This window comes from Schistocerca gregaria, chromosome 5, assembly GCF_023897955.1.
Source record: "Schistocerca gregaria isolate iqSchGreg1 chromosome 5, iqSchGreg1.2, whole genome shotgun sequence".
Classification (NCBI taxonomy): Eukaryota; Metazoa; Arthropoda; class Insecta; order Orthoptera; family Acrididae; genus Schistocerca; species Schistocerca gregaria.
This window is the reverse complement of record NC_064924.1, coordinates 403,669,259-403,696,156: the sequence shown is the minus strand read 5'-3', so window position 1 is coordinate 403,696,156 and position 26,898 is coordinate 403,669,259. Positions and strand designations below refer to the sequence as shown.

At 43.0% G+C, this 26,898-nt stretch overlaps 1 protein-coding gene across 3 annotated transcripts; it reads left to right on the top strand.

Annotated features, from left to right (window-relative positions):
• On the top strand, positions 1-26,406 carry LOC126272976 (zinc finger protein 865). 3 transcript variants are annotated; one of them, XM_049976313.1, is made up of 4 exons: positions 1-128; positions 17,765-19,356; positions 19,517-19,594; positions 20,014-26,406. In XM_049976313.1, exons 1-4 carry the CDS (start codon positions 72-74, stop codon positions 21,479-21,481), a joined length of 3,195 nt encoding a protein of 1,064 aa, XP_049832270.1. In that variant the 5' UTR covers positions 1-71; the 3' UTR covers positions 21,482-26,406. The 3 variants fall into 3 exon arrangements, with proteins under 3 accessions (XP_049832270.1, XP_049832272.1, XP_049832273.1); XM_049976315.1 differs by lacking the exon at positions 19,517-19,594; XM_049976316.1 differs by lacking the exon at positions 19,517-19,594 and having other exon boundaries at positions 20,021-20,140.
• Positions 26,407-26,898: the final 492 nt, after the last annotated feature.

The window sequence follows — 26,898 nt, the reverse complement described above, 5'->3', positions numbered from 1 at the left end:
AGCGTCTGGCAGAGCTCGATGCTGGGCGTCAAGGACGGCACTGGCTGTTGGCACACTGCACGCCGTCCCCGATGATGGACGTGGCGTTCGCCGCCACGACTATGGACACCTACGAAGACATGTTCAAGGTTAGTTCGCTTGCCATTGCCATGCGATATGTCTGGTCCTCAGAACGAATAGAGCCAAATACCTAGCATCAGAGATTAAATAGCTCTCGTCTCACCATGATCGCGAACGTGGTTTTAAGTACCCAACCCGCTTTCAAACGCTGGCTAGCCGTTTACTATACCTACTGGTACAACAGTAAACTGTCCTGGCAGGAATACAGTGCGGCTAAACCAGGACCGTACCTAGATAATCCTACAGCCTTGGTAGAATTCTGCAGTAAAAAAAAAAGCGCTCAAAATCACTTCTGTCTCCATTTTCGGCTTCTCAGGAACAATAAGCAGTCGGCAGCTGTGGCCGAGCGGTTCTAGGGGCTTCAGTCTGGAACAGCGCGACCACTACAGTCGCAGGTTCAAATCCCGCCTCGGGTATGGATGTGTGTGGTGTCCTTAGGTTAGTAAGATCTAAGTAGTTCTCAGTCCTATGGGACTGAGGACCTCAGATGTTAAGTCCCATAGTGCTCAGAGCCATTTGAACCATTTTTTTTTTAAATAATAAGCCGCCTTTCCGCCTCGGCCCTGGGTCTGTCACGAGATGACTGGGTGTTGTTTCGTTTTCATCATCATCGTCATCATCATCATCATATCGTCCCCATTACGGTCTGAGGAAGGCACCTGCAAACCACCTCCATTAGGACCCTGCCTGTTACGGAGGTGCGGGTCTCCCGCATCATTCCCCTACGCACTGCCAAGAAGCATGAGACTTCATTTCCATTCCATATCAACTTTCATAATTTTGTAAGCAGGCTTAACAAATGAAACCGACGGCCCAGAGAGATTTGATACAAGTGTTACATGGTTTAAACATTCAGCCCAGTGGCTGCTGATTTTATAAAAAATCTCTCTTAGTCGAGGTCGCATATAGGAAATCTGATAACTAGTTTCTACTGTTACACATCGTCTTCAGATCAAAGAACACGCAGTAGCGTCTAAAATAAGAAGGTGGTTTGTCGACTGGCTGTTAACAGTGCAAGGGAATGTCAGCTTCGGACTCATACTTGCAACATAACATTCCTTTGAGTTTACTGCCAATTGAAAAAGTGTCCTCTTATCTCAGACACTGCTGTGCATGCTTTGATCTGAAGACGAACGGTAACTGTCGAAGGTAATTATCGAATTTTCTATATGCAATCTTGGCTGATAAAGATGTGGTAAAAATTCAACAATGAACTTGTAGATGGCGTCTCTACACTGACAATTTCAGGTAACTTTTACTTAGCACACTGACTAGCAAAGATTCTTTATCATGTGTAGAGTCTCATTCACTATAGAATAACAACAAAATGCGTAAGCGTAAGTAAGGCATACTTCCAATCGTCTTAAGACACAAATCCTTGAATAATGCAGCCTAAGGCCAACAGCAGCGCTTGCGTTTGTTTACACGAGGATTTAACTTACACACAGTGTAGCTACACTATGTGATCAGAAGTATCCGGACACCCCCAGAGGCATAGGTTTCTCATATTAGGTGCATTGTGCTGCCACCTACTGACAGGTACTGAATAGTCATTAGACATCGTGAGAGAGCAGAATGGGGCGCTCCGCGGAACTAACAGGCTTCAAACGTGGTCAGGTGATTGGGTGTCACTTGTCATACGCCTCTACGCGAGATTTCCACACACCTAAACATCCCGATGTCCACTGTTTCCGATGTGATAGTGAAGTGGAAACGTGAAAGGGCACGTACAACACAAAAGCGTTCAGGCCCACCTCGTCTGTTGACTGCCAGAGACCGCATACAGTTGAAGAGGGTCGTAATGTGTAATAGGCAGACATCTACCCAGACCATCACACAGGAATTCCAAACTGCATCAGGATCCTCTGCAAGTACTATGACAGTTAGGCGGGAGGTGAGAAAACTTGGACATCGTCGTCTAGCGGCTGCTCATAAACCTCACATCACGCCCGTAAATGTCAAGCGTCGCGTCTAATAGTGTAAGGAGCGTAAACATTGGACGATTGAACAGTGGAAAAACGTTGTGTGGAGTGACTAATCACGGTACACGAGATGGCGATCCGATGGCAGGGTGAGAGTATGGCGAATGCCCGGTGGACGTCATCTGCCAGCGTGTGTAGTGCCAAAAGTAAAATTAGGAGGCATTGGTGTTATGGTGTGATCGTGTTTTTCACGGAGGGGCTTGGACCACTTGTTGTTTTGCGTGGCACTATCACTGCACAGGCCTACAATGATGTTTTAAGCACATTCTTACTTCCCACTGTTGACGAGCAATTCGGGGATGGCGACTGCATCTTTCAACACGATAGAGCACCTGTTCATAATGCACGACCTGTGGCGGAGTGGTTACACGACAATGATATCCCTGTAATGGACGGGCCTGCACAGAGTCCTGACCTGAATCCTATAAAACACCTTTGGGACGTCGACTTCATGATAGGCCTCACCGACCGATATCGATACCTCTCTTCATGCAACATTCCGCGAAGAATAGTCTGCCATTCTCCAAAGAAACCTTCCTGCCACGGATTGAACGTCTACCTACGAGAGTGGAAGCTGTTATCAAGGTTAAGGGTGGGCCAACACCATATTGAATACCAGAATTACCGATGGAGGACGCCAAGAACATACAGGTCATTTTCAGCCAGCTGTCCGGATACTTTTGATCCCATAGTGCATCTACAGACACGACACAACGACTAACTCCTCTGGTAAAATTATTAATCAGCAACAGAAGACCTAGCCTTGTATTATATTGTATTTTACAGGAGATCGTATCAGTCGAAACTTGGGAGCAGAAAAAGTACTGGTTGGAGGGGCAAGTAAATTACACATCCCCTTCATCTCATTTTGTTTCCTTACTTTAACGTCGCGTCTTGCTCTAGTTGTCTGTCACGTAGCATTCTGTATTTGCTTTAGCACGTGCTCGCCGGCCTTCGAAATCCTACACTTAGGTAGCGAAGAAGCATCAATAACTCGATTGTTGAACAGGAACGTAGTAATCGGCAGCCGTGTGAACCAAGCTTTCAGTGATAGACGTCCGTCGTAATTGTTTCTGTATAATGCCACGTATACGAAATCCCTCGGCGATCGAATCCATATTTTTTTCTTTATGGTCATATTACGAAACTATTTCAGAGTTCGTGTTATTATTTGGCGAATCAGTATGACACAGGTGCGTATATGTTGTTTTAAAAGCCTACCTTTTTCCTTGCTTCGTTTCTGCATTAATTCCCACATTTTCGACCTATCTTTCTATATGAGTTTTTGGATTTGTAATTGTTTAACAAGACAAGGAGTTGTTTAGGTACTGTCACTATTCATCCTGTGTGCACCTTCGTAGAATTTTAATCGCCGTTTTCTCATTAAACTTGTTAACATTTCTAATTTCAGATATACGAGTAGTACCGTATTATATCTTGATGTGTATTCTGATTCAATGCTCCTTTTGAATCCTGATATTTTTCTTGGATTCTTGTTCCAGTTTCCCTGCAATTTTCCGAAGTCGCCTTCTACTTAGTTTGAGTGTCCACACCGTAAAGTACGTCTGGTCTAACCAGCAGTTCATAGTTTTTCTTTTCCAAGACAGTTTTTTTTTTTTTTACTATATATGTTTCTTGTTATTTGAAAAGCCCTCTATTTTATGTAATCTAGTCTCTAATCCCTCCTATCCTCCATTTTGTGCGATAACCATTCGCCTCACTATTTAAAATAGGCTACCTAGACTTTGTGTTTTCATTTAGTTTAAGCCTTTGAGGTGCTTTACTGACGTTTGTCATAATTTGTTTTTTCTTTTTGTTTTCAAATGATAATTCTAATCCTTCTGTTGCAGCTTAATGTAGCTTTGTGATAAGTACTTGTGCACTTTAAAGTGAGTTCGTAATAAGTGCTATGTAATCTGCAAATGTTAGACAATCTGCATTGATCTTGTTTGGCTTTCTTTTTGTATTTGTATCCTTCTAGTATTTCTGACCTTCCAACATTCAGCAACCACTTTTCTAATGCACATTTAAATATCTGCGGCGACAAAGCATGTCCTTATCTTACTCCTAATTTTATTTCAAACTTTTCTGACAGTTCCTCTGTAAATTTTGCATTTGATGTTATTCTGATTAAAGTTGCTTTAGTTACATCTGTCGTTTTGTCATCTAGTCCAAACTCTTTTAAAATGAGTAGTGTATTTCAGTCAGATTTTCCCATATATTTCAAGTTTCCGATTTTGCTAACTTCTGTGGTGTGCTATACGTTCATGACTTACCAGATGTTGTTACAGTGCACTTCCGTAAAATGAGTCTCACATTTCTACAGTATTAAAATCACTTAGTAGTAACTCCATGATGGTTGTATGCTTCGGCCATCTATACGCACAATACAAACTGATGAGCCAAAACATTGAGACCCCCTGCTTAATGGCTTGTTTGTCCGTCGGTGGAACGAAATAAATCACTGATTCTGAGTATCGGGAATCTGGCAGTTTGTTGTTAGGTTTTGTGGCCGGCCGCGGTGGTCTCGCGGTTCTAGGCGCGCAGTCCGGAACCGTGCGACTGCTACGGTCGCAGGTTCGAATCCTGCCTCGGGCATGGGTATGTGTGATGTCCTTAGGTTAGTTAGGTTTAAGTAGTTCTAAGTTCTAGGGGACTAATGACCACAGCAGTTGAGTCCCATAGTGCTCAGAGCCATTTGAACCATTTGTTAGGTTTTGTGGAGGTATGTGGCGTTAGATGTCTAAGAACAGGTCAAGTAATTCGCGTAAATAGCGGGCTGCTGATTCGGGTACGTAATGATGGCGCTCGATAGCGATCCAAAAGGGTTCCATACGATTTACATTTGGCGCATTTGGTCGTCGAGACATCAATTTGAGTTCACTGTGATGTTCCTCAACCCTCTGAAGCACGATTCTGGCTCCTAGACACGAACAGTTATACCGCTGAAAGAAAGCATCGCCGTCGGGGAAGACATCAAGCAAGACGGGATGCAGGTACTTGGCAGCTGTCAGCGTGTCTTCGATTATTATCACAGCTCCCATGCAAGAGTAGGGGAACGTCTCCCAGAGCATAATATTGCTCCCACCAGCCTGCGTCCGGGGCGCGCTGCACGTTTCGAGCCACCGTTCACCTCATGTCAGCAAAAATGTGATTCACCCGAAGAGTCGACACGTTTCCATTGGTCGAACATCGAATCTCGATGGTCGCGTACCCTCTGCAATCGTAATTGACGATTTCATTGGGTCAGCATGTGAAGACGTAGGGGTGGTTTGCTGCGGACCTCCATATTCAAGAATATACGGTGAACGGGGTGCTCCGAAACAGTTGTGCGTGCACCGGCATTGTACTCTTGCAGAGATGCCACAGATCACCTTCTATCCTACTTTACTGAGCAGACGAGCCTCCGAACCTCACGTTCTGTGAAGAGTCGTGGACGTCCAACCATCTAGCTTCTAGTAGTTGTTTCATTGTCTTTCAACCTCTTTCCGTAGATGCCCACAACAGTAGCATGTGAGCATTCGACCAGCTTCTCCGTTTTCGAGATACTAGTTCACAGGCTGTGCATAATAATAATAATAATCTGCCCTTGTCAAAGTTGCTTATCTCGACGTATTTCCCCATTTCCGGCCAACATTTTCACTAGGGAGACCCCCTGTCCGTATCTGCTCCACTTACATTCTTCTTTTGCCGCGTCACGTGGCTTCAACTCCACAAGGTGGCATGCAAATTCGCGGTGGGCCGTGGTCATAATGTTATGGCTTATCAGTGAAGGCGTGGACTCAATCAGTTTCACTTACCCTGCCTGTCCATGCAGCTTCAACACGAAACCACAGTTAATCAAGAATAGTGACTGGCGTATTGTGACGAGCCATTGACCAGACGTTTTCAATTAGTGAGAGATCCGGAGAATGTGCTGGCCTGTGTACCATCACGTTTCCGAGTTTGATAAATGTCGGATTGTAGACTATCGCGATTGCGATTAAACGTATCGCGCCATGCTGCTCGCGGTGGTCGAGATCCAAAGACTGTTTGCAGAATATGGAATCTGTGGGTTCACGAGGGTAATACGGAACGCCGTGCTGGATCCCAACGGCCTCGTATCACTAGCAGTCGAGACGACAGCCATCTTATCCGCATAGCTGTAACGATTCGAGCAGCAACGTCTCGATCCCTGAGTCAACAGATGGGCACGTTTGCAAGACGACAACCATCTGCACGAACAGTTCGACGACGTTTGCAGCAGCATGGACTATCAGTTCGGAGACCATGGCTACGGTTACCCTTGACGCTGCATCACAGACAGGAGCGCCTGCGATGGTGTACTCAACGACGTACCTGGGTGCACGAATGACAAAACGTCATTTTTTCGGATGCTGTTTACAGCTTCGTGATGGTCGCATCCGTGTTTGACGACTTCGCGGTGAACGCACATTGGAAGCGTGAATTCGTCATCGCCATACTGGTGTATCACCCGGCGTGATGGTATGGGGTGCCATTGGTTACACGTCTCGGTCACCTCTTGTTTGCATTGACGGCACGTTGAACAGTGGACGTTACATTTCAGATGTGTTACGACCTTCATTCGATCCCTGCGAAACCGTACATTTCAGCAGGATAATGTATGACCGCATGTTGCAGGTCCTGTCGGGGCTTTCTGGATACAGAAAGTGTTAGACTGCTGCCCTGGCCAGCACATTCTCCAGATCTCTCACCAACTGAAAACGTCTGGTCAATGGTGGCTGAGCAACTGCTCGTCACGATACGCCAGTCACTACTCTTGATGAACTGTGGTTTCGTGTTGAAGCTGCATGGGCACCTGTACCTGTACACGCCATCCAAGCTGTGTTTGACTCAGTGCCCAGGCGTATCAAGGCCCTTATTACGGGCAGAGGTGGTTGGTTTGGGTACTGATTTCTCAGGATCTATGCACCCAAATAGCGTGAAAATGTAATCACATGTCAGTTCTAGTATAATATATTTGTCCAATGAATACCCGTTTATCATCTGCATTTCTTCTTGATGTAGCAATTTTAATGGCCAGTACTGTAGGTAGAATATATGAGACTGGGTTAGTTTTGAGTGAAAATGCAAGTTGCGGCGCAGGAACCTACTAAAAAAAAAGCACGGGTATTGTTCCGTAGCTTACCTAGCTTACGTGGCCAGTTGGTATACACCAAGGATTTCAGATCGCCCTGTAGAAAATAGTGGCTGGGGGCTAAATCTGGCCACCGGGAATAGACCCTCAAAGAGATGAGACGATCGTGGAGTGATCGCCAAGTGTGTCGTTGGCGTTCGTACCGTGTGAGCTATGACGACGCCCCGTTAAAATCAGTCATCTCCCGCATCCATTTCTTCGAATTTGATAAAAACTCTTCAACTATATGTACCTAACGCTCAGAAGTCACCGCAACTGTCCTATCGTTCTCTTAGAAAAAAACATGCGCAACTGAGGCCAATTTTCAGTAATACATATTTGGATAATACATGTTCTGTACGCAAGGCCTGCACATGCAGTTCTCAGGGGTTCGTACCACTCCAATATCGTATGTTTTGATGATTCACACATCCATATAAATGAAAATGTGCCTCGTCGCTGAAGGCAGGGTTCCGAACAAGACTTAACGTGCTATTTTAAACAAAATCTCTTGTATTAAGTATGCGCACCAATGCCGATTTGTATGGATGGAATTTCAGCTGTTGGTGAAAGAATGGCACCAGAAATTGCAAGAGCAGCTGCCTCTTTACGTGCAGATCGATCGGGGGAATTCATAATCACTAGCCTTACTCTGTCGACGTTTTTTGGTGTCATGGTTCTTGAAGGTCCTGGTTGTTTTTTCTGCACACTATCAGTATCCATAAACGTGTCCACCCACATAACAATTGATTTTCGACCAGAAACGCGACCTGTTGGTGCTGTGGTAAACTGTTCTCTTAATGTACGCTGGGTTGCGATGACCAAACGGCAATTAGAAAAGTAATTCGCCACAGCGAACGCGTGCTCCTCTCTTGTCCACTTCGCCCACTGCATGATGGCTGCTAAATTAACCTTTAAAAATGCGTTAGGTCCAGCGCTTTCGAATGCGCACAACCCACGCAACCATGAGCAAAGGCCGCTGTGCCGCGCGTGTTTCAAACAAGAAGTTCCCGCGCCAGAGCTAGTAGTAGTAAAATAAGGTTAGGACTTCATTAATAAAATACTGTATTTTTCATTCGTGCCATGAGAAGTGTATACATTACTTTAGTTCATATCTTTGAGGAGTGTCCTAAAATAGTAAACTTTTGGCTCACTAATTACCCTTTTGATTTAAGATTTAGTAGATTCTATATTCTGTTCCTCTGCATGTCATGATCTGAGGGGCCATTGACTTGGTTTTGTAACATAATTTTGTTCATTAGACCTTTTATAAAGTTATTATCAGAGGCTGTTTGTTAGCAGTTAGCTAACAGACTTAAGAAGTTTACTGCAGGAATTAAGTTTGATAGTGTTTCTGACTAATAAATTCTTACTGGAACAGACTTTAAGAAAATCCGCATTAAAGTCAACGGCAACCACTATTTCTTTGTTTTCTTGCTATTAAATAGACCAGTAGAGAATGTAGTTGTGCTCGTGGTGGTCTTCAGTCCGAAGACTGGTTTAATGCAGCTTTCCGTGCTACTCTATGTCCGAAGAATTACTGCAGCTTACATCATTCTGAATCTGCTCACTGTGTTCATCTCTAGGTCTCCCTCTACGATTTTTATGCATCCTACTTCCGTCCAGTATTAAATCGGTGATCCCTTGATGTCTCAAAATGTGTCCTAACAACTATCCCTTCTTCTAGACAAGTTGTTCCACAAATTTTTTTCCTCCCCCAATCCTATTCAGCACATCCTCTTTAGTTACGTGATTTATCATATAAAATTCAGCGTTCTTCGTAGCACCACATTTCAAAAGCTTCCATTCTCTTCTTGGCTAAACTGTTTATCGTCCATGTTTCACTTCCATACGTGGCTGCACTCCATACAAAAACTTTGAGAGGACTTCGCAGCACTTCATTCTATATTCGATTTTAACAGATATCTCGTCTTCAGAAGTGCTTTTGTTGCCGCCATTATCAGTTATTTTTCTGCTCAAATCGCAATTCTCATCTACTACTTTATGCGTCTTGTTTCCTAACCTAATTCCCTCAGCATACAGTCCGTTATTCTTGTTTTCCTTTTGTTGCTGTCCATATTATCCCTTCCTTTCAAGACAATGTCCATACCGTTCAGTTGCTCTGCCAGGTCCTTTGCCGTTTGTTATACTATAACAATGTCATCGCCAAACCTAAAAATTTTTACTTCTTTCCCTTACCTTTAATTCCTACTCAATTTTTCTTTGTTTCCTTTACTGCTTGCCCAGTGTATGGATTGAATAACATCGGGGATAGGATACAGCCTTACCTCACTCACGTTCTCAGCTACAGATTCCTTCTCATGCCCCTGCCGTCTGCTTTCTGTACAAGTTGTAAATATCCTTTCGCTCCTGTATTTTACCCCTACTACCCTCAGGATTTCAAAGAGAGTACTTCAGTCAGTATTGTCAAAAGCTTTCTCTAAGTGTACAAATACTACAAACATAGGTTTGCCTACTCTCAGGCTGTATTCTAAGATAAGTCTTAGTCAGTATTGCCTCGCGTGTTCCTACATTTCTCCGGAATCCACCATTTCTCCATTCTCTTGTAAATATTTCGTGTTAGTATTTCTGTTTTTCGGACTTTTCATCATCAACGAATATAAACTTGCAACTAATATTTCCACTTTTTATTTCATAGTTTTTTCTATATTTTGCTATATTTTGGATTCTGTACAGAGCTCAGAACAACCGACATTGTCAGCTAGCTGTTTCCAAAAGAACTAACACAGCAACAACCGCTTTGTTCGCCGTTGTCATATCGCTCTGAAGAAAATTCAATGTAACTGTTACGTTTTTGTTATGCGCTTCGTTTCTTTGTACCATTCTTTCTTCTAATGTCCAAAAATATTGTATGCGGATAACAGCGAAAGTGAGTACAGGGTATTACGACGGCGAAATGCCAACATGGTCCCTTTCTGTGATTGTCAGTCACTTTTGTTATTCTGATGCAGTTATACTGGATGTAAACAGTAACTGTTTACAACGTACCACAGTGCTGTAGGTAAGTCTAGACGACGAAATTGATGCACGGCACTTGTGGTCCATCGAACCGCTAAATAGCCTCAGATTGGCCTACGAAAACCATTTGAGTTACAGCTCATGGGCGCTGCGCGCCTTCATTTATTCTTTTTTTTTCGCTAAAATCATCCTGAACATTATAAACCTCTCTTCTTGCACTTACAAAAGTAAAAGTGACGTTTATGTAAATTTGAGCTCAACATGTTGTGAATTTTCACAGTATAAAATTGACAATTAAATTGTTTTGTTTGTCTAGGGTATCTTGTAAAGATTGAGTTTATATTGAATGTAAACGTAATTAGTTTTTGCATAATGTTTACAAAAGTCTTTTTCCTTTCATTACACTCGAAGTAAAGTTTAAATTAGTAATATCAACGAAATAGCCGAATAACAGGGGGGTGTAAGAGAGCTAAAGGATATTGAAAATCGCGTGCGGCGGGCATGAGCTGTGGCTTTAGGAGGCTTTGGTAGACGAGCTTGAGGTGTTTCCTCTCTACGTCTACATCTATATTCTGCAAACCACTGTGAAGTGCATGGTAGTGAGTACGTCCCATGGTATCAGTTATTAGGGTTCCTTCCAGTTCCATTCACGTACGGTGCACCGGAAGAATGATTTTTTGAACGACTCTGTGCGTGCAGAAATTATTCTAACTTAACATCACGATCTCTATGTGAGCAGTACGTAGGAGAATGTAGTATCTTCCTAGAGTCATCATTTAAAGTCGGTTGTTGAAACTTTAACAGACTTTCTCGGGATAGTTTACGTCTATCTTCAAGAGTCTCCCAGTTCAGTTCCTTCTGTATCTCTGTGATAATCTCTCACGGATCAGACAAACCTGTGACCATCCGTGCTGCCCTTCTCTGTATACTTTCAATATCTGTTATTAGTCCCATTTGGAACGGGTCCCAAACACTTGTGCAACACTCTAGAAGCGGTCGGAAGAGTGATTTGTAAGCAATCCCTCTCGATAGACTGCATATAACCTCTATCAAATTGTTCGTCTCGACTTTCCCTACACCTGTAGGGTACGCTGTAAACAGTTATGGTTTACATCGTATACATTAGATTCAACACCTCTTATAACAAGCTTGTTGCAAGTGATGTAATGTATAATTTCGTAGGCTTCCGCGGCGGCTGTCATTTTGGATAAAATAGTTTAAGGTATTGGGGCGCATCATTTTAATTTACTAAAACGGCTAAATTGTCGACTTTTCGATTGCCTTGCTACAGTCCTCTTCCGGCCGGTTCATTGCTGTATAATGGTGAATGTCTTACTTTATATACTGTCATTTTCGGTTATCCCGTGGCTACCGACGTCAAATATCTGAGGTATCATTGATCAATTTGAAGAGGCTGTTATAGAGCGGTAGCTGTACTGTACGCTATTCTCTGTGCTACCCTGGAGGCAGACTGGAAAGCAACTCCAGTAGGTGATTGATATAAGGTAGCGTATCGTCTGTCCGTTGCCTGTGCCACGTTGATAAGTGATTGGTAGTCAAACTCTCATTGGTAAGTGGAAGGCAATGGCAAACTGGCCACTTGTATCCAGGGCGTGGTATTTTCCTGCAGCCAAGCGTAAAGGCTGCACGGCATTTCACTTGCGGCCGCTGTTTATAACTCGGGTTAAGCGGTGCTGCTCACTGGTGAACACATGCGGTGCGCCGGGCGGGAATCGCTGGTAGCCAGGTCGCAGATACCTTGTAGCCATCCTTCCTATTCATGTTGTTAGGGCGTTTAATTATTTCAGCAACCTCTCTTATTTTCCGTTGCTGCATCCACGGCTGCCGAACAAGCACACGAGAAGTTAATGTACTTAGTGTAGAGTGTTTGCTTGGCTGTAGGAGAAGGGGTAATAATTCTAATCTTGCCATTGTAAATAAATCAATAAAGTACGCATAAACTGCACCAACACTTTTTGTCCTGCTTAGAATCGATAGGGCCATTACATAAGATATGGAAGTCCACCTCGATGGGTGTGTAATCCTCGATTATTGTGACGCTGACAGCACGCTACACACTTGCGAGTATTGTCCGCGCAAACGTGGCAACAATTAGACATTCTTGCTCACACTTTGGTAGGGAGATGGTTGCCTTCGTAGATTCTCATCACTGAGTCGCTCTTTACTGTATGTTACTGACCTTCGATTCGGATCGATTTGTAAGTGTTTCTACATTCGCCACTTTAATGATGGCCGAGATGGACACAGTTACACAAAGTAGGTATTCCATCAGGGAAAATAATGAAACTAATAGGTGTGTATTGAGGAAAAGCAAGGAAGTGAAACACTGCGTATTGAAATCTGTGGACTACAGAATCAATCATTCTACCGAGTGTATGCAGTTTCGAAACTTCCTCTAAGATCAAAACTGCGTATCGAACCAGAAATATACCCTCGATTTTCGAGGGGAATGCTCTGTCTTGAGCTACACAAGCACGACTCATGACCAAGCAACGCAAGGTTCTGAATTTGAGTCCTAGTTCAGCACATAACTTTAAACTGCCAAGAAATTTGTCCATGGGCTTCATTATTGATGAGTACTTCCAGCATGCTGTATGCGCTGTAACTGTTCATTTGCGTTTCATGTTGTTGTGTAGTGGTCTTCAGTCCGGAGACAGCTTTGCTGCAACTCTCCATGCTACTCTACACTGTGCAAGCCTCTTCATCTTCGAGTAACTATTGCGACCAACATCCTTCTGAATCTGCTTAGCGTATTCGTCGCTTGGTCTCCCTCTACGATTTTTACCGTCCACTCTTCCCTCCAATACTAAGTTGGTAATCCCTTGAAGCCTCAGAACGTGTCCTACCAACCGACCCTTCTTCTTGTCAAGTTGTACCATAAATTCCTCTCCTCCACAATTCTATTCTGTTCCTCCTCATTAGTTGCATGTTCTACCCATCTGTTTCACTTCATAATATGTATATATTTTTAACATGGTTTTGTATTTTTGGAGATACCATTTTGACTATCTGGCACGGTGATTTGAAAATGGGTCCCTACCCGAAACTAGCCATCAAGTAAATAAAGTAAGTAAAATTTGCAACTTTGGGTGGTTTTTCACTGTATTCATTCTTGTTGGTTTACGATGTTAATGCAGCATACCAGAGAAAGAAACGCTTCAGTTCCCAGCTTAATACTTTGAAGCACGTGAGACTTTTTTTTTATTTTGTCTGATCTTAATTCTTATGATTAGTTTCTTTCACAAAAACAATGTACGAGAAATGGATGACAGGTTCACTTAAATTGCAAAGTTCGTCTGCGCAAAAACTCTGTTGTCGGTGAAATTTTCACCAGTTAATCATCATACGCCATGTTCGGAGCTACCTTTGTCTCTGAGAACACCGAAGGAACTTATTAGGGCCATAATTCGTTTCTATATCGGCAGATTTTCCTGTAGCAAGTATGTTCTCCCCTGCGATTACTTTAAAGGTATTGCCCCCGTTCTGCCTACTAGTTGGCTGTAAGTCCACTAACTGCTCCACCCCTCGGACAGGATGTGCACAACAGCACTGCTTGCACGGTTTGACACTGCCTGTTGAGTACTGGGGACCACCGCCTGGCATACCAGATTTGAAACTTGCCGGCAGATTAAGACCGTGTGTCGGAACGGGACTGAAACGTTTCGCGGGCAAATTCTCCTCCGACTGAGCTATCCAGGCACCACACACAATCCACCCTCACAGGTTTAGTTCAGTCAGTGCCTGTTTTCGTACTTTCCAAACTTCACAGAAGCTCTCCTGCGACTTTGCGGGTCTAGCACTCCTTAAAGAAAGGGCACCCCAGTCCCGGCCCGGCACATAGTTTTAAGCTGTTAGGAATTTTCATATCAACGCACACTCTGCTGCAGAGTGAAATCTCATTCAGAAACCGAGACTTAAATTTTGCGTATTTCCTCTAAATCGTTTAAGACAACTGCCGGAATGGTTTCTTCGAAAGGGCGCTGGCTTCTTCATTTCCCACCCTGATTTTGTGCTCTGTGTCTAATGACCTCGTGTTTCATGGGATAGTAAATCCGAAACCCCCTTCCTTTTTTGCCAGTAGTATTATAGCTCGGCACCAGTCGGAACGTTGCAGTGCGTGTGCTCTAAATCTATTCAGCCGAATATCTGGATGGTTCGTTAAAATAATGATAATAATAATAATAATAATAATAATAATAATAATAATAATAATAATAATAATAATGGGGTAACCTATTTCCTGTCTCATTCTAGGCCAATGCCTGCGTGTGTGTGCTATTGTAACCTACTCGCACTTGTGCTGGGTTCATTTGGAGGCCCTAAGTAGATTTATCTTAGCATAGGTATGTTGCAGACACCGGCAGTCGAACCTACTTACAAGAGAACCTCCACATCGCAACCCCCTCAGATTTAGTGGTAGGATAGCACAGAGGACAGCCCGTCAGAAACTGAATACAGATCAAGCATGAAAACTGGAAGAAGGTGTACTGGATTGTGAAAAGAAAAGCAGAATAGAAACAGTGAACGCTCCAAGAATAGGAAATGCAATATAGATGAGCCGAGGAGATAAACGGCGTCGTTGTTAGGTGGTTACGGTGTTCTACCGCACTCGCGCCAATTTTTTTTTTTTGCTTTATTCAAATTTGTGTATGTATCGTGGCGTAACGTCCGTTTGCAACAGCGAGTTGTAAGGTAGGGACCTATAATGACGGTTGATTCTGCATAACTACTCTATTAGCAGCTGAAAGGAAGTGCCTTTCGAATGGGAACCCCGAACGTTTGATGACAAGGCTACAATTCAACAGAATCCTCCACCGAAAACGCATCTTGTGTGTCGTACACGGCATTAGTGACAGCACGTGTGTCGTGTGATGGGCATCCTTTATCGACGCACCTAATCCGTACGCCTATTGAGTGAGATATGCCTCCTTACGCAATTTGGGTGTTCATTTGAATGTGAGTGGGATCACTCTCAAGGAAACGATGAAAACAACAGTTTGTCACATAAGCTGCAACAAATTAAGGCAACAGTTTAACAATTACCCAGTTTCTTTGTGCTCTGTCAGAACATATGTTTGTAGCGTTTTTTGAGTTTCTTTCCATTTTGGAAGTCTTAGCTCCTGAATTCCTTTTGTTGTAACATATTTGCCACCAGTTGATTTGTTGTTTCTTGTTTCTGTGAGGCGTCTGTGGGGTCTCTCGCCTGCTCTCATTATTCATCACATTCACTTGTGAGGGTAACGTATTCTTACCACATGACTGACATCTTTAACCAGCGTATAGTATGATAATTGCCAAGACTACAGAAAGAGAACAAACATTTCAATGACCGGACGGAATGTTCATAATGTTGTGGAAAACAAAAAAATGGCACAAGTGAGATTTGAACACAGCTCGTCCATTTTCTAGCCAAACACCATGACCCTGGATGCTACTGCTGTTTCTGGTTGCTCGTTATTGTGCTTCGTGTTGTTGGATCGTTCATTGTTTCTACTTTGCGTTTTTTTCACGGTTCAGTACATCTTTCTCCTGTTTTGATGCTTGATCTGTCTTCAGTTTTGGATGGGCTATCGACTGGATCATCTTACCACTGAATCTGAGAACGGGGCGGAGCGGGGAGAGGAGGGGGGGGGGGGTGCGATGGGGAGTTTCCCTTGTCAGTAGTGAACAATATAAAATATAACTATGGTTTAATTCTACAAACAACAACCAGCGCAGTAAACGTACACTATTTATCACGGACGTGGTGGACCCCGTTTCAGGTAAAATATTGGATTACCCAAGTTGTTTATCGTAACCGAACTGCTTCTGCATTGTTCTAAATTTTACTGAAGCGATTAGATGAATTTCATGCACATTGGATCGGTTCACAGTCCGACGTTGTTGTGAATTCTGTGGTGCGTGATCTGCTGATTAGCCTATTAATTTCTCCATTTTTCTGGCATTTTCCCGCCTCAGTTTTCTGTAGAAAAATTTCAATATCTATGGGCATATGCTGACGAAAGTGGATTGAGTAATTGAAAGTAATGTGGTATGTGAATTCTTTATGGTAGGGCAAGAATATTTCTAACAACAATAAGAAAAGGTACGCTAATGTTTGAATCTGTCGTGCGCTTTGGATCAGAACTATGTATTTTAAAAGGTGACCTCGAAAGAAGGCAGTTAGCTGTTGAAACGGATAATTTACGAAGGACTGCCAGAATATCAAGAATCGAGAAAAAAGCTAATGATGACCTTAGAGCTGGTATAAGGGCAAGTGAAACAGTGATGAGACTGAAAGAAAATCATTGAAGTGTTGTGGACATTCGTTGAGAGTGCGAGATAACCGGTAGGCAAGCAGAATTTTTTAATGGAAACCACCTGGAAGACGCAAAAGCGACAGATCACAGCAATTTATGAAAGGCCATAGTACCGAAATATGGGAGCATCGTGGAGCATGTGAGGAGAAGAGTCTTAATACAGGCTTGGCAGAAGGTAACGAAAATACAGCAAAAAGTTGACTGATCTTCGCATTAATTAATCCTACAATATTATTATTATTATTATTATTATTATTATTATTCTTTCCTTTCTCAGACGTTATGTCTGGTTAAAAATGGAAAGTGACGCGGACCTTGATGAAGCGTGACTTCCTTTTAACTGTTACAGTTACAGTGCATTTAGGAACTTTCAGGTAATTGAACATGTATCAATAATTACAGATTTGTGTAGTTGTATGTATACGTTTGGATGTAGCAGTATTACGTTGATGTACTGGTGGATATTGTGTGGTATGACTCCTGTAGTTGATAGTATAATTGGTAAAATGTCAACTTTATCCTTATTGTTGTTGTTATTTTTATTGTTATTATTATTAACACTTAACGAGATTTAGGGATCTTGAAAAACTGGAAAGAATTGAAAGAGGAATTCTAAGAAAAATACTGGGACCTAGAACAAATAGTAACTGAATGCAAGTTAAAATCAAATAAAGAGCTCTTGTTGAAAATCTAACTGATGTAATTAGGAAAAGAAGACTACAGTTATGGCCAGACATACCGAATGGATAAGAAAACTAAGCAAGCAGATCTCAAAAATGGTTACTCGAATAAATAAAGAATAATAACAACAATAAATTTGTATATGTTTCCATTGTCTGTTAATGTAGCTATGGCTGCTTGCCTTACACATTATTCCCCAGCTGACACAACACTCATTGTCTCAGCCTGCACTAGACGGCAAATGAACGAAAAAGTGTGGTCGACTAGGGGGAAGGTTGATGCTATGCCTGTCACTTTGTCACAAAGTATTCGAACAGCTGAAAGAGTGTGTGGCTACTGGGTACCCTGATAGGTACAGTTCGCAACCGCGGTGTAGTCGATCCATCACTCATTCGTTTGTCCTGTAGTACGAGCGATGTGGCAGTACGCTAAACTTCGACTACCCTGCCTTCGCTTCCCTCCTTACGGCGCCGTGCGAGGCAAAGTTGTCCGTGTGGCTACGGAGCGCGCCAGTAGAGACTGAGCACTGGTGTGTGTTTGTGCAGGAGATAACCCGCAAGCTGTACGGCGAGGAGGCGGACGTGGAGACGGGCGGCAACGGCAACGGGAGCGGGGGCGGCGGAGGCGGGGGCGGGGTCGGCGCTGGAGGGGGCGAGAGCGTGGGCGTGGGCGCCGTGCTGCGCAGCATCGTGGCCGACTACGAGGAGCAGGAGGCGCACCACGGCCACGGCCACGGCAGCGCCCTCGCCGCCTTCGGGCTCGCCGCGCTCATGCACCAGCAGCAGCAGCAGCACCACAGCCACCACCACCACCAGCAGCACCAGGCGCTGCAGGGGCCGGCCGACCGCTGGCTGCCCAGCGACGAGCCGCCGCCGGCGTGGGCAGGCGGCTCGCGCGTCGCCACCTACAACCCGGCGCAGAAGCTGTTCCGCTGCGCCGACTGCGGCTGCGTCGGCTTCCTGGCGCGCGTCGCCGAGCACTGGCTCGGCTCGCACGCCAACCTGCGCGTCTTCCACTGCCCGCAGTGTCCGTACTCGAGCGCGTGGGCGCGCTGCGTGCGCACGCACCTCACGCGCCAGCACGCCGTGGCGCCGGCCGACGCCGACGCCGCGCTCTTCGCCAACAACCCGGTGCTCGAGGAGGTGTCAAAGTTCCTGCACAGGCTCAAGGCGCGCGCCGAGGCGGCCGCCGCCGCGGCCGTCGCGGGGCTGGTACGGCCGCCGCCGCCGCCCCCGCTGCTGGTGCCGCAGGCGTGTCCTCCGCCGCCGCCCAGCGGACACCCTCCGCCCCCGCCGCCTCCGTCGCACCACCCTCCCGCACCGTCACTGCCACCACCGCCGCCTCCGCCGCCTGCGCCGTCGGCATCCCAACAGCAACAGCAACAAGACTCTGGCGGCGTCAAGCGGTACTGCTGCGGCTACTGCCCGTATTCGACGGACCGGCGCGACCTGTTCACGCGCCACGAGAACATCCACCGCGAGGAGAAGCCGTTTCAGTGCTACGTGTGCCAGAAGCAGTTCAACCGCGCGGACCACGTGAAGAAGCACTTTCTGCGCATGCACCGCGACTACCCGTACGACCTGAACCGCGTGCGCCGCCAGCCGGACAAGAGCCCGCCGGCGCCGTCGCCGGGCCCCGCCGCGCCGGCCGTGCCCACGCCGGGGGCGACGCCGGGCCTGCCGCACCACTACTTCGCCGCCGACCGGCCGGGCGCGCGGCCGCTGTCGGTGCCGCCGCCCACTGCCGCCCACCCGCCGCTGCACGCGCTCGACGTGCCCGCCGGCTTCCCCCCGCCGGTGCTGCGGCCGCCGACGTATCCCCCGCCGCCTCCCGACTGCGGCGGCAAGCGCGCCGGCTGCACCGCCAAGTCGCACGCTAGCAAGAACAAGAAAAAGGCGGACAAGCGCTACTCGTGCTGCTACTGCTCGTGGTCCGGCGTCGACAACTGGTGCCTGAAGCGACACCTCAACACGCACCTGAAGCCGTTCGTGTGCGCGCTGTGCGATTACAAGGCTGCGCGCGCCGAGCGGTTGGCGACGCACGTGCTCAAGGTGCACAACAAGCGCGCCTGCGGCAAGTGCTCCTTCCTCGCCGACGACCAGGCGCAGCTGGCCATCCACAGGCAGGAGCACCACCAGTAAGTACGGCCCGGGCCTCGTTCCGAGGCCGTCTCTACCTGCTTGCCTCTCACTCTGTCTGTCTCTCTCTTTCTCTTCTCTGCCGCTTCAAATACTCTCTCGCTCCTTTCAGTTATCGCTGCCGCCCTAACTCTCCCTCCTTTCTCGGTATTTTTGCAGTCCGTGGGAACATGGGAACGGTTTTACTTCCGACACCTTATCCCCAAGCCATCCACATTCGATAGCGAGTGCTTCCGGGTAAGGAAAACAAAAAAAAAAAGGAACATTGAATATCCACTTTGCTGTAACGATTTTTTGTGATGCTATTTTGAAAAGACTGACATGTGAGGAATCACGCATTACATCTCTTCACTAAGGAACTTAACACTTATAAGTCTCGTTATATTTCTTGCTCTTTTGCTATAGTGCCAAGTAGCTTTGAGACCAATATTAATTGTGGACTTGTATAAAAAAAAGAGAACTAAAAAGGCTGAGAAACGAAAAGTCTGATGGTGAATGCTCAAAATGTTTGATATCTCAGGAAAAGAAATGATCAGTAGTGTTTATAAGAAAGGAAGTTAGTAGAGGAACTGTGTGGTTGCTAGAGTGAAGAAGAGGGAGTGCACTGAGGAGGGCGTTTCACCTGTTGGCTGACGGAGACCCCCTGCGTGTTGCAGGCACCAGGGCGCTGCCCCGAGCAACCACTTTGGCCTGCTAAAGCGCGAGCAGCAGTATGAGCTGGGTCTGCCGCTCCACGCCTTCGGCGCGCCGCGGGCCGCGCCCAAACAGCAGCACTTCGGTGCGGCGCGCCTCTTCCACTACATGGAAGCGTCCGACACCTCCGACCAGGACGACGAGCAGGAGCCGGTAAGCTGCTCTGCCCAGCGGCCTCCGCCGCCCGTCGGCTGCCGGCAGTGCGGCTGCGAGTTCGCCGACGTCAACTCTCTGCAGACGCACCAGCTCGTCCACCACACGGCCAAGAGCGGCGCGCCCGAGGCAGCCACTGACACTGCCACCGCGAAGAAGCCGTGCACCAAACCGCTGCCCTACCGCTGTAGCGTGTGCGAGTGCAGCCTCGCTTCACAGGCACTGATGCTAGAGCACATGCGTATACACAACGGACGCCTGCTCGCGTGCAAGGAGCGCGGATGTGCCTTCGTCACCCCGCTCGGAGAGTCTGCACTCAGGGACCACTCCAAAATGCACTCTCCTTCCGTCGGCAATACTCCTCTTTGCTGCCCCCACTGCCAACACCCTCTGGACTCTGTCGAATCCCTACAGCGGCACAGGCCGCTTCACCACTTACCTGAAACCCCCTGCGATCTCTGTGACAGTGTTTCCCAAAAGTTTCGCCACTGCCCACCACTCTCTGCCACTGCCTGCTGTGGATCTGGCTGTGTAGACATGAAAACTGGAACTTCCCTCGAATGTTCGTTTCCAAAAACTGACCAAGCTACAGCTGGCACGAAACGTTCTCGGAAGCAGAGGCAGCCCAGACGAGTTGTAGCGAGAGGAGAAGACGCGTCGGAAATTCGCGTCCTGAAACACTCGGCGTCTCCGAAGCCGCGGTCTGCCAAGTGGAGAACTCTCGGCGCCAGTCGTACCTTGTGTCAACTCCGAGAGAAGTATATGAGCGGACTCCTCTCCCGCAAGAGGATAAGGTGCAGCTGGTGTCCGCAACAGGCGCCACTGTTCCCCTACCACACGCCGGCCACACTGGCTCTGCACAATTCGTGGCGCCATAGCATTCGCAAGTTTGAATGCGAGCACTGTAGTGAAACCTTCCGCCACCGCTACCAAGTGATCATACATTCCAGCAGGGAACACGCCGCAGTAAGCAGCACCAGTCGCGGAAACGGACCGGAAGGGAAACCGGTGGACGACGTTTCACAGCAGTCTGGACCAGAAAGTGGATGTCAAGGTGGAAAGGAGCGAATGACTGTAAACACTCCCGCTTGCCCTCTGGCGGAACCCACATTTCCTAGCATGAATGTACCTGATTCTCTGAGTGAAAATGTGCCAATGACAACGAAAGAACTCTGCAATGGAGATAACCTACGCAGTGTCCAAAGTTATACAAAAAACTCCATTTTAAATATTCCACTGCCGCCACCCATTATGGCAACGTCGTCTTCGGTATTGTGACCGTATTACTTCTCTTACTAGGTTACATCTTTTCACTCAAGGGTTAAAGTGCAATAAACGTGTTTTCCACGTCCTATTTTTCGTTATGTGTGAATGAAATGAAGTGTGTCACAGCAATGTAACTGTGATAAATACAATGATACCTTTAACTTTATAGTTAATTAAGACTATATATATAATAAATTTTTACTTCTAATACAGTTAAAAGAGAACATTTAGTAAAAAAAATTGCAACTAATAACTGAACATCTCCATTTTATTGTAACTTTGTCATAAATTTCTCACTGTTGCTTAAATAAGTTTTTTTATTATTTTAGTTCTCTGAAGTGTATTGTTTCAGAATGATGAGCATGACAGTTCTGTAGTGTAAATGATATGAATACAGTTTCACACTGAAACATCTTTTAGCGGGAATGTTCAAGGCTTAGTTTTCACACAGCTCCTGGAAATAAAGAATTCTTTTGAACCACAGCTTTGGTAGTCACTAAACTTAGTGAAACTTTCTGAACTCGGCTAATAGTGAAACCTGTAAATGAAATGCACTTGAAGTATGAAAGCATCAAGCTAAAACAATACATTGCACCAATAATAGTAAAAATGAAAGTGATCAGCTAAACACTGCCTCACACTGCCTAGATAAATATAGGAATTGTGATAAATTTATTTATTATCATAGGCTATGTAAAAAACTCCTAACCCATGCAGTACTTTGTAACAAAATAGAAATAAAAATAATTTTCATAACGCCTTATGTTCAATATTAAGTTTGTAACAACATGACTCAGCACTAGAATCAAATCTGGTGAATTTTCCTCGTCATCTATACTATGTTTCACTGTTTCAATGTCCAAATGTAAATTTGTAATTAGAGAAATATCACTGTCTGATAAAGTACACAAAAATGTGAACTATATGATAATGCACAATCATATGTTTTTGATGTGTTTAATTTCTTCATCTCATTGCATCTTTTCTCTTCCTTTGTCTCATTATGTTGCGTGTCAGCTTCATTATGTTACTCTGTTGGTTTTTAATTTTCTGTTATAAGTGAAACAAAAGCAGTTTCTCACTGGGAGATACTTAAATAGCAATAAGTAGGTAGTTTAATAATCACTTGAAGAAACTAGAAAAGTGTAGTTTTCATTAGAATGAATTGAATCACTTACACTCAGTTGCGGTTAAAGTGGTATTGCACTATACAGGAGTTCCATGTAAAATTTAATGGCCATTAGCAGACATCTAGAAATGTCACCCGTTAAGAAGGTGAATAGATGATGTCACTCATAATTTTAGATATAATTTAAAATTTGTTAAAAATCTAAACATTATTTCTGTAAATGCTACAATATTGATTTATCTCCAGATCACTAATAACTATGCAACAGTAATTGCAATATTCATTAGCAAACTCACTTTGCACAGATCTGGACAAATTAGGGCATTGATGTTTTCATCATTTTTTAAAAGTCAGTGATAACAAAAATTATAGGGACAGAGACAATAACATCAGCAACTAAGTTAAACTTAGAGAACACTAGCAGTTTGTGCCTATATTGCAAATAAAGCTGGTTATGAAAAATAAATTAAAAATAGTTTTCTGCATTTTAAAGAATGCATTACTTGATATTGCAATATTTTACAGTATCTACATTCGTTCCAAGGTTTGGCTACCAGTGAAATTGTTGTAACACTATGTAGTTTAATCTGTATTAAATTAAAAGTGTTTTCCTTGTGTGGTATAATTTGAGGGCTATGAAATCTAATAGGTTTTAGTTCAGGAAGACCCTATTTTTGTATTTCTTATTTACATGGTATCTGGAAACTGAATACTTAAAACCAAATGAAACTACTAGAACCTACTGATCATTCTCCCTCAAAAGTATGCAGTTAGTGGGATATGTAGAGCTAATTTAATTATGTTTACTGCAGCAGTTGCTGTAAATGTTGTGATTATGGATGGACTTCTTGTAAACCTGCCATAACAAGTTCTGCTATGCCTCACTGCTAACAACATATGTATAATCCAAACAGTATGTCCTCATCACATGCTACTTGTAATTCTCAAACAAATGTGTGTATATTATGTAAACTATCACACTCACTAATACCAAATGTGTCACTGGAGTTCAGTTTTTTTTCTAAATACACTGCTAGCTTATTGATGATATTAGTACTGCACATAGTTCAATATTCTGATAAATTGTGGCAAGGAAGAACAACAGGAAACTTATGTTAAATAATAAATGATCTGCATATCACCCTGTCTTTCATATTTGTTCGTTAAAATTGTACTTTTGATAGTACATGTGCAGCCATTTTTTAAAATCTCATCTATTTCAGAACCTATGATTCTAACATGATAGAGAAAGAAATGGAGATATCTTTTACTTAAACTGCTCACAACTTCTATGTGCTAATTGTGCATCTGCAAGTAATGTAACCAAAAATTGTTTTGTTTGAACTATTTTTAGGTAGTGGAGTACCATAATAGAGAAACAATACCTTTGGTTTATCATGTTTTACTTTCTGGATTTATAAAGAGTGTAATTGCCAAACAACAAACTCTAGTGATAGTGCATGATGAGAAAGTGATTACCACCTGGGAATGGAAAAGTTATTGTAATGCTTAAAAATATTCGACTAGTTTTTTAAAAAGCACCAATCTTTATTGATATAATTTTTTCCTCTCTTGTAAAACGATTTGCATATGAAAAATGTTATTTCATTTCAATTTTCCTCTACGTGTCAAAGAAATGAAATATCACATTTATTTATTTCTAGGAGATAGTCAGTAATATCTCTTGTTTGAGTACATGTTATATAGATATGATGAGATACAGCAAAATGGAATAATTTAAATTTTCGTCTTAAGGAGAGCACAAAATTTAAGTAATGTGTTAAAAAAAGAAGAAAATCAAAAGGATTACTCTCTGTGCTAAGGTAGAAAAGCCCTATATCTTACAGTTGCTATAGGTTGTTATCTGTCATTTTCTGTGTTTTTAGCCTCTCAATGTAATACTCTTCCTATATAACAATCAGAGCTGTTTGCATCTGATATAAGTGATGGTACAATATCTGACACAAAGTATTTCATTTACATATATCACAATGGCCAGTAATTTTTCACTGTAAATTCAATAACTCATTTCTGTAGGGGAATTTTTAATTCTAAATTCATTTTTTTCTAAAAAATGAGAGGAAATAGTAACAGTAATGAGACAAAGGGCAGTTGCAAAGAATACATGATGTTTTTCTGCTTTGGTGAATCACAAAATATTTAAATGTTATACTTTATATAATTTTTATAATAATTCATGTATCTAACCTGTCTACAATATTGCCTCTTGACAAATGAACTGTCAGAAATAATAAGTCATGTATTTGAAAAGTATTCACTTTGCAAAAACTGATCATCACTACAAAATCTTATCATAATTTGACATATTTTTCATAGTGTCTTCTTTGTACTATTCAAACTGCAATTTCTCTTTAGAATAGGTAATGTCATCAAAATTGATAATTGGGATTTGCACTTGTATGTATAATTTTCTGATTTTAAGTTGTGTTAGGTGGAGTAGGTGCACAGGACTTATTTACAAATCCCAAGCAGGTTGTGCATAAATCATACTATAATAGAAGCAAACCACACAGTTCAGTGTATTCTAAATACACCATTATGTTCCATTTTTATTATGAAAGGTATATTGTTAATTATTTACACAAACTTACTTTGGAAACATTATGGATTTCATAATGCAGTATGGTGTCAGTTTGTTTTATTGTGCTAAAAATTAATAAAGTATGAATAAAATAGTTTCAAACTCTCATAACTATGTTAATAATAATCCTAGCTATAGAGGAATTCATTCTGAACTTAATATTGCCAGCAAACTATAATCAGTACTATGAAACTTATAAAATTAAAGAAACTTGGAAGCTGAAATCATGATTTATATCAGTTAGAGACAATACTTGTCTGTTTCCTAGCAATTACAATGATACAAGTGATGTACTTTGTTATTATCAGTTTCTAGATAATGTAATTTCATTACTCCATATCCTCCATATATTTTCTCTAATAATTTTCTCTCATGTCACAATTTGTGCAGCAAATAATGACTTAATGATACTCTTTATTGCTTGACTGGTGTTCTTATTTTACAGTCTGGTGGTATTTTATGCATTTTTACGATTTATGCCTTGAAGTTATAGAAAATATTTTGTACTTATAAAGAGTATGATAAAAGTGATAAATAGTGCAAATATTTTCATGTAAAAAATTGTAATTTGATTCAGTGACCTTCTGAAATTACAGAATTTTTTTACTGAAAAACTGCCATTATTTTTACAAGAATATACCCTTGGAAATTTCCTAAAATATATAACTTTAAATTCCTACTTAGAAGCTTTTTCTGGCAATTATATTTCAATTATTTAATCATTTTCAACATCAGTAACTTACTAGTACATATAAAATCTCTTCGCATTTTCTACTTATCTCAGTTGGTACCCGACATGTCTGGGGGTCTCACTGGCCAAAGGTATGTGCCATATGTGGACGAACATTGTCCTGCTGAAAGATATTGCCATAGGAGAGGTAACACATGAGGAGAAAGATGTACATGACATACTGTCACTTGATCAGAGTTCTGTTACTACCAGCCATGACCTGATATCATGCTTGATGGCTGCCACACTATAATGGAGTTAATGTAGAATATCTTGCATTTAGTTGCAGCATGTGATAAAAATTATGCCTTGAACTGGTATACCAAATGTATAATACAATCCCTGTCAGTACAAGTGTTGAAGATAGGCAACTGAAGTACTATTGATAGGTGATAGACATCAGCCAGTATTCAAGAATGTATAAAACTTGTTAAAATTTGTACTTTTTCTGATTTTTTAATAAACAGGTTACATCATGTTAACTGTGCAGACACTTTTAACTAATTCATAAAAATGAATTTAAAGTCTCTCAAAATTAGAAGACACATTATTTATTTATTGCAGAGAAAGGGATATAGTTAAACTGACACACGCTTTGTGGGCAAATGTCAACTAATTACATAATGTTTTTCATTTGTAGATCTGAAGATTATCATTAAGAGTCAAAACTAGTGATTTATAATATATGCGTATGAGACGCTCTTGAAATTTACTGTTTCTATATCTCTAGTGAAGAAATGTCATCCATTATCATTATAGTAGAATTTCATTAACTATAATAATGGCAAGACTTTTTTCATAGCAAACAAATTATAATCCATAGAAAACAGTCTGTGTATCAACAAATTTATATTCTGTTGAGGAGGTAAAAGTCCTCTATGGGACATTGCAAAAACTTGTAAATCACAAAACATACTACTAAAATTATTACTATTATGGTGAATTTCAATAAAAAGCTGCATGAAACA